The following is a 13,544-nucleotide window of genomic DNA, read 5'->3' on the forward strand; positions in this document are numbered from 1 at the left end:
AAGCTTGCTGTAGATTCCGATAGGGTATTATAGCGTTTTACAACCATCTGGGGAATTTGGAGGCCAAGTCAACACCTCAAACTCGTTGTTGTGCTTCTCAAACCATTGGCAAACCATTTTTGCTTTGTGGTCTCAATGAAAGGGTCTCATGGTCTGCAATAATGCTAAGGTAGGTGGTGCGTGTCAAAGTAACATCCACATGGATGGCAGGACCCAAGGTTTCCCAGCAGAATATTGCCCAAAGCATTACACTGCCTCTGCTGGCTTGCTTTCTTTCCATAGTGCATCCTGGTGCCATGTGTTTCCCAGGTAAGTGACGCATATGCACCCGGCGATCCATGTGATGTAATTCATCAGACCAGGCCACCTTCTTCCATTGCTCCGTGGTCCAGTTCTGATGTAGCCTGGATGCCAGCCGAACTTAGCCCCGCCCATAACATTTTTAGGTAGGGTGGTTCGATCTGGCCTCGATCCATAGAGGAGTAATCATCTCCGAACAGAAACTGTTCAGACCAATGAAATCATCAGGACGGACAGATGATAAACAGCAACATCGTCATGCATGTCATCAAAGGGGCTTGGATTATATTTGTTCGAATCCTAAACGGAGAGCTGGTTTGTATATGCATTCACCTTCACTATTTCTCTCAAAAATGATGATCATGTTAGGTAAGTACTCTGTGTATCATTAAATTCTTTTATTAACATCGGCAAAGATCGTTTATTGCAGTGCACGTGCAGACAGGGTTGCCAAGTTTTTACAACAAAATCCGCCAACTACTAGCCCTAAAAAATAGCTTCTCGGAGGGGTTCTCCGGAAAAAAATGGTGTTTGGGGGGCAAAATGTGTGTTATTTTGGCAAGGTTATCTGCTAAAATTCGCACTCATGGGTCTATATATCACATGATAGTTGCTTCAACCCGCGGACATAGAAAACAACCCGCGAAAAAAAAATAACGGACTTGGCAAAACAGTGCAGTTGAGCTCTGTTGACATTTGACAAATAACGTAATGTGTCACTTTGTTGCTCTGATTGGTTGTGGTTCTATCCAATTGAGGTCTTTCCTGGTTCGGTTGAAACATGCCCCATAATCACAGCCCAATGGAGCAGTTTCAGACTAGAATTGAGTATGACCACATCAGGCTAGTTCTGATGCCCACTGTTGGTGCTTTCAGTGATAGACAGGGGTCAACATGAGCACCCTGACAGGTCTATGGCTATGCACCCCCTTAGACAACAAACTGCGATGCACTGTGTATTCAGACACCTTTCTATCAGAACGGGCATTAACTTCTCAATTTGAGCTACAGTAGCTTGTCTGTTTGATTGGATCACATTGGCCAGCTTCTGCTCCCCACGTGCATCAATGAGCCTTGGCCGCCCATGACCCTGTCGCCGGTTCACCACTGTTCCTTCCTTTGACCACTTTTGAAAGATACTGACCATTGCAGACCGGAAACACCCCCACAAGAGCTGCAGTTTTGGAGATGCTCTGACCCAGTCATCTAGCCATCACAATTGGGCCCTTGTCAAACTTGCTCAAATCCTTACGCTTGCCCATTTTTCCTGCCTCTAAAACATCAACTTTGTTCACTTGCTGCCTAATATAACCCTCCCAATAACAGGTGCAGTGATGAAGAGATAATCAATGTTATTGTTACAACACAAAAAAAAAAACATTTCTGGATTCGATTTTTTTTGCTGGCATGGCACAGGACTACTCTACAAAAAAAAAAAAAAAAAAAAAAAAGAAATAGTACAATATTTAATATTTACTTATACTTCCAAATGCTACTTTACACTTTCTAATACTATTCAACTTTAAATTGTGATTATCAATCTGTTGCGTTGCATTTCAAGACTGATGAGTGGCACTGTGTTAATTTGCACACATGCAGCTTATAATACCATTATGCTTAAAAGTAACTATTTCCATTAGTAGTTGTTCTTGTTCTTTGTGTCTGGGTCAGTAGCAATATGAGTAGCAATATGAGACATTTTCATATTAAAGGAAAGATATGTAAATAATGTAAATAAGTGTATACATTAAATTAACAAAAAGTGGCAGATCAAAGTCAGAAACGTTCTTCCAGCTACCATGTTTACGTACTCATTTCTAGGTGGGCACAGAAAAAATGTGTACAAAAAGGTTTCATACAGTGCATGCTTGCGTATACTCTTCTTGACTACTGTACCAAAGAAATATAGGCGTTAACCTGTACATTCTGCACACTGAAGAAAAAACAAAATGTGCAAAGCATTTGATTTCTTTCCTAAAGCTTGTATAAAGAAAAAATAAAGTGACATTAAGAAAGAGAGTCTAACGAAAGTAAGACACCTATTGACAAAAGAGTTAATTCCTCACAGCCTTATTTCATCAAACAGTCGGCATGAAGCTTCCTTTGTTTCACTTCCCTCTTTCCTCAGGTATATCAAAAGTGTCACTAATCATTTTAAACTATGCACTTTTATGTTTCGTCTGTATCCTAAGCCTTCTACTCCGTCTGTTCTTTGATATAACAAGGACAGTTTGAGACAAGGCTTCAGTTCAGCTCAGACAAACCAAAAGATCTACTGAAAGAAGTGGAGGGAAACGTGTGGTATTTAAAATTTATACTTATGTCTTTGTGTTGAACTTGAACAATTTCGCAGAACTTTAACTTGGGTGTGCTGCCGTTTTTTAACGGGGCCATCTGAGAACGATGGGTCTGTATTTAAAGGTTGGGCATTAACATGGAGTGGCGTTTACAGGTCAGCTTCATCATCTGAGAACATGCAAGGCCATGTCCCATTCCACCGAATCAATCCTCAATCTATACGCACTCCTCTGGGAATGAGCGCTCCGTTCACCTCCGTGAGAGATGAGACAATGCCAGAGCTCTAGGGTTTCAAACGCTGATGTTTGTTCATGAAACGTGTCTGAGCAACTTCATTTTCTTTTCCCTACAGGAAAATGATTCTCCTTTCAGGTACAGATAGAATAATAATTGTCATAGAACGTTTAAGCAAAGCAGGTTATCAGGCCAAAAGACATTTCTCGTCTGTCTCTTTGATCAGGAAATGTCAGTGTGTGTGTGTGTGTGTCTGTGTGGATACATGGGTCCTGGCTAAGGAATTTAGAGCTGTCTGGCCAAAAAATATGGGTCACATTACTTTTACATATGAGCCAACTGAGACACAAGTAATAATATAAATAACATTACAATATAATAATATAATATAATTCGTGCTGTCAGCGTCAATGCATGCAATTCATTTTAAAATCCTTAACGCTTCAAAATAATTTTACAGAATTAACAGAAATATATTTATTGAATTTATACAGAAATAAATATACAGAGATTGAATAATTAAAGTTCAAACTGTGTGCAATAGGGGTGTGCCATATCATACTGTCCACAATAACACAGGTATTTTACATGATAAAACGTGTCATATCGCAATATCAATGATATAGCGACACAATGACTAATGGCACGTATACATTCCCAAGTGCGCACAAAAAAACAGCTCTAAGCAAGAGCAGCATGTCAGCATCCAATGACGATATAGTACCTAAAAAGGAGCTACTTGTGGTCAGACTTCTTGACAACTGACAAAACAATGACAACTTAAAGCTGTTATTGATTAGCCTAGAAAAAATCTAATCTGCCGTGAGTATCGTCTAGCAACTCTCAATAGACTTCTGAGCGGAAAAAGCTCTGGTCAGGCCAATCACATCGTGTATAAAGTCGGTGGACGGGCTTAAAATAATGACGGCAGAATTGTTTGCTACTAGTAAACACAGAAGCTGGCGAATGGCGGTCTTTCGAACCGGCTTTGGCCGCAACTCTGGAAGACTTGGAGTTGAGCTTTTCTTTGAGAAAAACAAAGAACGGCTCTGAAGTCATTCTTAAGAAGGGAAGATGTGTTCGGAGTTTTGCCGACCGGATATGGTGAAAGTTTAATCTATCAACAAGCTCCGCTTCACCTTTGTTGCTCTGGTTGGTTGTAGCACTATCCAATTGAGTGCAGAGGAGTCTGAAAGACAGCCGTTTATCCCGCCCCTCGGATTGAGCCCTGTCAATGGTGAGTTCTCAGACCAAACATCTTGATGTGGGTCTGGCTTTTCAGGCTAGTTATTGATGTTTGCAATTCAATATTTGACTGGATGGGTAACATTGACGTTATTTTGGTCAGTTATGGCTTGTTAGATCCAGCACTCTGCCTCCTTTAAATCAGACACAGTGATAAAGTAGTGCGTAAGATTATATTTATTTGAATTAATAAATTATAACATTTATTTGAATTAATTATCGTGCGAGAGAGAGACAGACAGAGAGAAAGAGAGATTTGTACTGTGTCTGTTCAGCATCTCTCTTAACAATGAAGATGTGCATTTATTACCTAAAAATAGCAATGTAACCCCCATTGTTGCTGAGAAAAATCTGAGTAGTGATCCAGTAGCCTAGCTATTTGTCAAATTCTGGATTTGTAGTTCGTCTAATGGTAAAAGATGGAGCGGTTCCAACGATTAATGTTGTAATGTTAATAAATGTATATGTATTAAGTGTTACATGTTAAGCACCATGAGAGCCTAAACTAATTGCCCCAAGGGGATAAATAAAGCTCTAAACTAAAATGAAATCGCATACAATAGTCCATACACCAAATTATGTCCTCATAAACCACGAGTAAACACACACACATTGTAAAACTTGCGCACGACAAGCCGCTAATCAAGTATAAACTTTATACAGTACTACATAATATTGAGACGTCCTGCTGTAGTCGTTGTTGCTGCTTCTTCAGTTCAACTTCAGCCTCTAGATCTGATTCTGGATTATATATGTATGGCTAAATCTGATTGATCTCCATGGTTTATTTAGGATTTTAAAAAATTCCACATTTAAGGATATCACAAATTTCATACGCTCTTAACGCAATAGCTGCGCGCACTCGTCATTCTTTAGCTCCGCCCACACGATACGCCTCCATCCACTGTTTTTCCCCCTGAATAATCTTACTTTTATAATTATAATCAAACTAAAGACCTTCTCGAGGTATTAAGGATGCAATACTAATCTATAGGCACTCAAAAAGATTGAGTTTTCGTCTTAAAACGCTCTCTGTCCACACTAACGTTTTCCAAAAGTTTCTTATCCACACTGAAATATCAGTATATATCAATTTCAACTTACTGCTCATGCGTAAAGCCTCATAAAAGCTCACTGAGCTGATACGCACATCATAAAGTTATCACACAATTCTTCTAGCAGGATAATTTTATTTAGGAAAAGATCTCACCATTCACTGATGTGTCCAGGTCACACTCGGTCAACCATTATGTTTGGTCTAAAATGCAACTTCACTCGAGTTTTACCACAGGTCAGCAAATGTGAGTACATTTTCTGTCATCCTTGCAAGACTGAGATATGAAGGGTGCAAAGTAACATTTTAGAAACTGCGTGAAAATGAATAGCATATAACTGGCACAATAGCAGTATAAAGACACATATCTATTGGTACAATGTGCGTCACATGACTAAACATGCGTCATTGTTTTCAAATACCTCCATCTTCACAGTCCACACTATGACGCGAAGACTGTGTTTTCAAATTTATCTGCTTTGGAGAGCGTTTCCAAAAGCTACGTTTTCGTCGTCAGTGTGGACGGAAAGCCAAAATGGAGAGAAAAATATGTGTGTAATACGAAAACATATTAGTGTGGACATTACCTTTATCCCTTGTCACTTTGCACCTAGTTATGACACGGTGTAAGTGTATAAAAGAATAAGAGCAAACGAAACAAGAAAGGGACATAATAAACTTGAATTATAATGCTGTATATATGCACTGAATATCCACTCTCATCTGAAGAAAAGTGTACATTGACCCCTCTTTTCCAACCATTCCTTCCCACTGAACACAATGGGAGCTGGGAAGGCAGAAATCACTAAATTGTCTTTTTTTATCTCCTCCATGGCAATTTACCCTTCCCTTAAACACATATAACCCAGTGTGTGTCACATGCCTCCCAACAGCCATTCTCTGTATAAATCAGCTTAATAAGTTCCCACACCATTAAGTAAAAGGTAGGATGGACCAAGGCCTATTTAACCAATGAGTTGTTACCTTTCATTTGCCTGAGAAGGTCGTAAAAAAGAACATTCTGGAGCCATAAGAGTCATAATTAAAATCAACAACAATTTAACAGTGGGAAAGTGTGGCTCCTTAGTGTAGCAATAAACTTATAGTGGCTACTCGTGTGCATACGCTCTTATCTGCCATTGCCATAGACAGGAAATGGCATGTCTTTAGATCACCAGCAGCGGGCATTGTTCTCTGTCAGCCAGCAGATGTCCAATGTCTCCCTGCTGGCCCCGTACAAAGCCGAGTTACGGAGCCCAGTAGATTCAGCCTGATCAAACAGCTCGCTCTCTGCCCGTGTGGAGGCATGTGATTAAACATTAGTGCAAAGAGCCTGTAGCTCTGCGTCAAATATCAACCAGGGCTGAAGTTTACAGACAGTCAGTTAATGAAGAACATGGCAATATTATGGATGCATACCTCTCTATGCTCTCTGCTTTTAAAATTGCATATGCGAAAAATACATTTTACTGATGAGTATTTGTTTTGGAAGGAAAAATTCAATATCAGGTGATTGCATCATTTTGGTTTGTGTACAAAATCCCAGCGAGTTACTGCATATTGATTTACAACTAACTGCACTAATCATATTCTTGTCAGCTTTCTGGCAGATGTTGACGTTTCAGCCAGTGGAGTTTATGAGATTTCTGAGGATCATTTAGAGATTCCATAACTTTCAACCGACTCCTATTTCATATTTCATTATCTAATAATTCAATTTTTTCACCTACAAAAAAAGAAAAAGAAAAGAAAAGAGACAAGGTGCAAAACTTGCTATATACTGTATATGACACTAAATGGTACAATGCTTTTGAGCCGTGATGCTCATACTAGTGACACAGGTTTGAATCTGGCCTGCAACATGTCCTGATCCCACTTTTGCTTTCTCTTCCTAAGAAATTCCATCGTGTCAGTCTCTACTATTAATATTCAATAAAGCAAGCCCCCCCCCAAACAATTAAATTAATTAAACAAAAATGATCAATTAATTGAAAACAGATCATTGTTTTATCATTAATAAAAAACAATCAAAATATTCCTGATTAAATGTATACCTTGAATATTATACAAGTAATGTCTGCAAAATAAAATAAAATGAAACAAAATTTAAGTAAAATTAAAAAATAATAATAATCTGGAAATCCTAACATGTTTGTGTTTGGAACTAATGGTTCCCTTTCAATCGGTCATGTTCGACGTACGTCGGAACTGACCGACGAATTGGGATCTGATTTGTCGGTCAGTTCCGACGTACGTCTCCGTTCCCTCCTTCAGGGAACGAGTAGGGTTACATACGTAACCGAGACGTTTCTGTTTAATAATTTTCTGGATAAGCTAAGTTCCAAACTATAAAAAACAGGATACATATAATCAACGAGTGGCACATGTCAATTTACCTAGTCTGTATATAACAAATGTAAATGTTGGGTGACACTATTTTAGGAATCAATTTTCACTATTAACTAATTGCTTATTTTAAGATATTGGCTGTTTATTAGTACTTAGAAAGCACATAATGCTTTATTCTGCTTGATCTTATTCTACATCCTTAATCCTTAACGCTACCAAAAACACCTAACCAACTATTAATAAGCAGTAAATTAGGAGTTTATTGATGCAGAAGTCGTTGTTAATTGTGAATGTGTTCCCCATACTAAAGTGTTACCAATTTCTATTACAGGCAGCTGTGTTTGGTACTGACCTCCTGGTGGGAGAGAGACGCTGGTGGGAGCGCTCTCCACACAGCCTTGACTGTTACAAGCCTTCACCAGCACAGTGTAATTAGAATATGGCAGCAGTCCTCCTATGGAAACCCACTGGCCTTCTTTACTAGTGCTGAGCAGCTCTCTCGTCTCGGTCTCTGGTGTTTCGAAACTGCTGAAGTTCTGACCTGGAACACACAGAGACACAATTTAACATCCACAAAGCCCCATCAAAGGATCAGAGCCACACAGACCCGTGGACATCTTTAGGAACTCGGATGAAGATCACTTTGCCAATAAGCTCTTAAAAACAGATCCAATTTTCTTGGATCATCGACAGTGAGGTGTCAGCTTGATACATGGGTATTTTGGTTCATAGATCAAATTTATCTTATAAATTAGAGGAACGATATTTTCTTTAAAAAAACAAAAAACAAAAAAAAAACCCTTTAAGCACTGACCCTTTTTAGGGTGAAAGGATGTTGGACACTATGTACTTTGTGTGTGTGTGTGTGAACTGCAGTGCCCTGCTGACATAGGGAAGCCCAGGCTTTGGCTGTCTGGGTCTTAATCCAGAAATGGGGATTGATTGCTCTGGCAGCTCAGACATTGATTCAACACACACAGGAAGCCGGGCCCACAGAAAAAAAGAGAAAAAATAAAACAGCGGCAAAAAAATAGAAATAACATTTTCTAAAAATGTGTGAGTGAGCATATTGTCAATCTGGTAAAAGCCTAATAAAGAGATGTATTAAAAATAGGAAACAAAGAAAATCCATTAAAAATAACCGAGATGCCCACATACTTAGCCTTAATAAGCATTATCAAAATAAAATGCAGTAAAAGGATTCTAAAATGTGTCTCATGTGTTTGGCCTTTAAAATTCACCACCAAAATAAGACTAAGAGTTGAACACACACTTTGTAAAGGTGGAGTATGTGACTTTTCTTTTAAAATCTTTTGCTTATTCTAATGCAGAGACAGCTATGCGAATCAAATGGTAGTTTATTTATCTGTACCTTGTATAGATTTACCTGTACATAACTAGTATAAACTGTGTCTCGGTAGCAAAACATTGCTTTGTTTGACCATTCCAGTCAGCCTGATGACAACACCAACTGACATGAACCAATGGCATGAGTTTGGGGTGGTGCTACAGTATCTACTTGTTTGGCCAACAGCAAATGAGTGTCAAATGTTTGGAAATAATCATTGTTTTTGTATTTATGTTTGGTGTCATCACTGGCATTGAACTGACACACTTCCCCCTGGGAATGAAGGATAATAAATGGAAATCCACCCAGTCTATTTTTATAAATGCATGTTTTTGATCTTTTTGTGATAGGTTAGGGTTAAATAAAAATAAGATTCTGATCGCCTCCATCCAATCAATAACCAATGTTTTTTTTGTTTTGTTTTTCGGTAATCTGTTTGCTCAGATAAACGTCACAATTAAGAAGAAAATCTGTTCCTACTGCCAGTACATAATGACTTTAATAACAGTACATGCTAAAAAGGCACCAAATTTTCAAATTATCACAGAATTTTAAACATCTCTTCAACACTCCCACCCATTGGCTGTAATGTGTTCAGTCAGACCAATGCATGTGTGCACATTAACCAAGAGGTCAAGAGCCAAGCCTCCAAGTCCCCAGCCACCACCACTTACTGTAATGCAATCGACCGCAGGATATACGGCCCTGCTTGCAAATTAAAAGGGAATTAATTCCCCCAAGTTCCCACCTCTCCTCTGGACCAGATAGACTTCTACCTTCACGGGAAGAGGAAGAAGTGAGGCGTGTGTGTGAGTCCATAACCTCCACCCTTTCCCCCATCTAAAGGCCTCTAAATGCAGCATCATAAAGAAATCAATAGGCATGAAGTACCCCAATGACTGGAAGCCACAAATGTATCTCTCCTTCATTGCTTCAGTCTTTAGCTGACGTTTTAAATTACTGTGCAAATGAAAGAAGAATAAAAAATAAATAAAAAAACTTGCAAAAATTACTTGTTTAAGCAAAACTAAACAAGCTTAATGAATTGTTCTGAGCTTTATGCCCTCTAAGAATCATTCTCTGTCACCTATAACTAGCTTAGCCTTTTTTTGTCAAATCTTATAATTGCTTTCAATTTACCTATTCCGCTTTTGGCGGTTTAAAATACAAACTGCCGCCACAGTATCAGTCTCATTTTTTAAGGGCAAGTTTTTTTTTCCAGCTGGGAGTAAGAAATATGCAGCCAACACACACTTTATTTCCACAAAGAGATAAATGGAAGGGTTTGGAGACTAAAGAATATATAACGGTTAAAAAGTCACTTTTTCCCTGAAGCTCTACATAAATCACAGGAGCAGTCAATATTTAATAATGCTAGCCTCGGTCCACAGTCCCTTGATCACCCCTGTCATGTGTAATAGCCCCCACTCCGATTTTTTTGACATAAAAGCTTGGCTTTACTGCAATACTAACATGTAGAGGGGTCATTACTGATCGACATTTCCCTTAATCTGTGATAGCCAGCCACCCGCCGATAAATTCTCTAGCAATCCACTGGGAGAAATCGCTTAAACTCCTTCTCTCCTGGCACAAAAGGCAGAGTGAGACGCCTGTGGAGCTGACCCTGCTAGCTTGGTGTGAACAAACCCTCCCTCTCGAACTACACACTCCACAATAATACAAAAATAAACAGTGCTGAACCCTCTGGAGCCAATGATATAATCAAAGAAGCCAAGAAAAATCATAAAAATACTACTTCACACTCTGCGTAAGCTCTCATCTCCATCAGAGGTAGCGTTGTAAAAACAGCAACAACAAATGCGCACGTATAGCGTGGCACAGTAAAGGAAAAACAGGAGTTTGGTTGGAAGAGTCCACTGGCAGTGATCTCACTCTCTCAAATCAATCCCCCTGCACATCATAATCTTGCTCTCTCTGCTCAGAAGAATACTTCAAAGCTCTTGCTCTATGAGAGGGGGGACGTGGCTGCCTTTGTGAGAGGTCACTTCCATCTGCTTGTACTAGGAGATTACAATCTTGAGTCCGTAAGCTGCTCGTCCTGCTTGTCAGATAGCTACTTTTAAGTCCGCTCGGCGTTTGCAGGGCTGCACACTACCTCAGATTGGCCTGCGAGCTGAGGATCCATGGCAAACCGCTGATATATTAAAGTTTCAGATTCAGCAGTATACTACTCAATGACACAACGAAAGAAAGCAATGGCTGAATGGCAATGGTTACTTATTCATATGAGCAACAGAAGTGCATTAACATTTATTCATTTAGCAAACGCTTTTATCTAAAGCGACTTACAAATGTGAGAAGTCATTACTCATAAAGAAGGAATAAACACAAGAAATGCAGATAATTCAAAGTTTCAGACATAGTTTAGAATAGATCAGGCTAGAAAAGGCCGAGATTAGGAATCGTGAAAGCATATATAAGGAAATCATTTTATTTGTATTTTTATATAGGATGCAGTTAAGTGCTGATGCAGTTTTCAGCTGTTTCTCTAACATTGTCAGGGATTCAATGTTCCAGATAAGGTTAGGAAGATAATTCCACCAGCAAGGAACAGTGAACAAAACTGTTAAAAGTGATTTTGTGCTTCTCGGAGAAGGTACCACAAGGCATTGCTTCTAAAGGGGATGTAGAATCGTAAGAGAGCCAGTGGTCTTGAACTTGCGAGCTGTAACTGGTAGCCAGTACAAAGTTAACAAAGTAAGGCCTGTGTCCATCAAAGTGCCAATCTGATACATTATTTAAATATAATATATGGCTACGCCAAAAAGTAACACGTTTGACCAGGGATTGTATGAGGAGGATAAGGGCCGCTGTCATTAGAAATCCTGTCCCCCTGTGAAAAAGTGTCCACTTAGGACCCAATGTGGTAGCTGTTTTAAATGCCTGATCAAAAGCAGTTATCACGATCAAAAGCTGTTGGACAAGCAATTGTTTAAAAATAAACAATGAATTCATTGTCATACAAAGTGCACACAAACAACATTTATTTTAAATATGTAATTGATTGCTATAATGGGAGCAATAACATGCCTAACATATTGTAAATTATTTAAATTGCTTAAGTAATAATACCAATACAAAATCGTAACATAGTAATGTACCTATAAGCCTAATGTAAATAATTGTATAAACATTAAAGTGGGGCTAGGGCTTTTAAGATGTAGGGCAGGCTAAGTGCAACCATGGTGTATAAACTAAGCTAATCGGGTAGCTGTATGCTATGCTAGAACATACGCTAACTAAAAAAACAACAACAACAACATTAAGAATGAGATATGCTTGATTTCACAACTTATAGCTTTGGTTATATACTAGTATATTAAAAACATATATGATTTGCAAGACATTAAAGACTATTTTAACACAATTTAAACGACAAAAATCAAAACGCAATTTTGTACGATTTGTAATCAGGCTCTGAACAGATTAACCATTAAATGTTCTTTCAGGCAATAGAATCGCTCTGGGGTCCTAAGGGACACTATGGCTGTGTCCGAAACCTGGAAAATGCTGCCGTCGGAGGACACTTCTGAAGGCAGGACGTCATCAAGATGCGTCCGAATCTAATGTTAGCTTCACTTCCTGTCTCCTGAGATACCTTTATCTGACCAATTTTTGAAGGCAGCATACATGTGTCCTTCGCTGCCTTTGATATCCCACAATCCTGTGCTTTCCATTCAGTACCAGTTGAGCTGGGGAAAAAAGATGGCATGCAGAAGTTGCGTTTGCGGTTTGTGTGTAAATGTACGTTTTTTACCAACATATTCCACTTCTGACGTCATTTCTAGCGAGCAATCGCTACTGTAGTAATTAAATATGTGTTTAGTTATTACCAGAGCTCTCTCTATTTTGCTGTAGATCATTAAACTGTTACACTGCCTTAGAAGTCTGTCCGAGATTAGTTTTGTGAGGTGCCTTCATGCACAAAACGCTGCCTGTAGAGTCACTGTCTGATGAGGCAGCGAGGCAACGAGGCAACGAGTCAGCTGCCTAGGTTTTCGGATGCAGCCAACTTCACAGGGGGACAGGATTTCTCATGACACCGCCTGCAGAGGTATCAGCCAATCACCTTTGTGATTGAGTTTGTTTGCTCTAAAATGCCTGAAAAATGCAGGTTAAGCTTTTTAAGCTTTACCCATTTAACCACTAATGTCTGATTGTCCTGATTTGAAATATGTCATCAAAATTGATAAGGCGAATAGCAGTTTGTAACTTTTTCTCCGCCAGTGTTTTTGATCCTTTTTTTACAATAATTTGTAGCACCAAGAATATTTTGTTTTATGAATATCTGATCATGCAATTAGGGTTGCCACCTTCAATACAGAAAAATAAGGGACGCCTGCCGCAGCGGTGGCCACCCCCCTCGGGGCCACGATGACCACAGTCCCGATGGTGTGCCAGTGCAGTGGTGGTATATCATAACTTAAAACATGTTTTCATAATTTGTATATATATTAAGATTGATACCAATGGACATTATAATAGGATATATGCTATTGAAATCAGTGTGAACAGATGCACTCAGTATAATACACAGCTATGACAATGAAAAACAAACTCAGCTGCTGTAACCTAGAGGGGAGTAGGAAAGAAATTGCAAATTAACTCGAGTAATTTTAGAGTAATTAAAGTAATTTTATAGTGTTGTGAACAAAGATTTTGACTAAAATATTTGTCATTGTTTGTAGTAACACC

General features: G+C 38.9%; 1 protein-coding gene across 1 annotated transcript in view; it reads right to left on the minus strand.

Moving 5' to 3' along the window:
• Positions 1-13,544, minus strand: part of ush2a (Usher syndrome 2A (autosomal recessive, mild)) — a 274,001-nt gene that overhangs the window by 127,370 nt on the left and 133,087 nt on the right. Inside the window, exon 38 of the mRNA XM_067455206.1 lies at positions 7,833-8,021. Coding sequence (XP_067311307.1) covers positions 7,833-8,021 — 189 coding nt within the window. The remainder of the gene's footprint in view (positions 1-7,832; positions 8,022-13,544) is intronic.

The sequence above is a fragment of the Pseudorasbora parva genome, chromosome 10 (genome assembly GCF_024679245.1).
Source record: "Pseudorasbora parva isolate DD20220531a chromosome 10, ASM2467924v1, whole genome shotgun sequence".
Classification (NCBI taxonomy): Eukaryota; Metazoa; Chordata; class Actinopteri; order Cypriniformes; family Gobionidae; genus Pseudorasbora; species Pseudorasbora parva.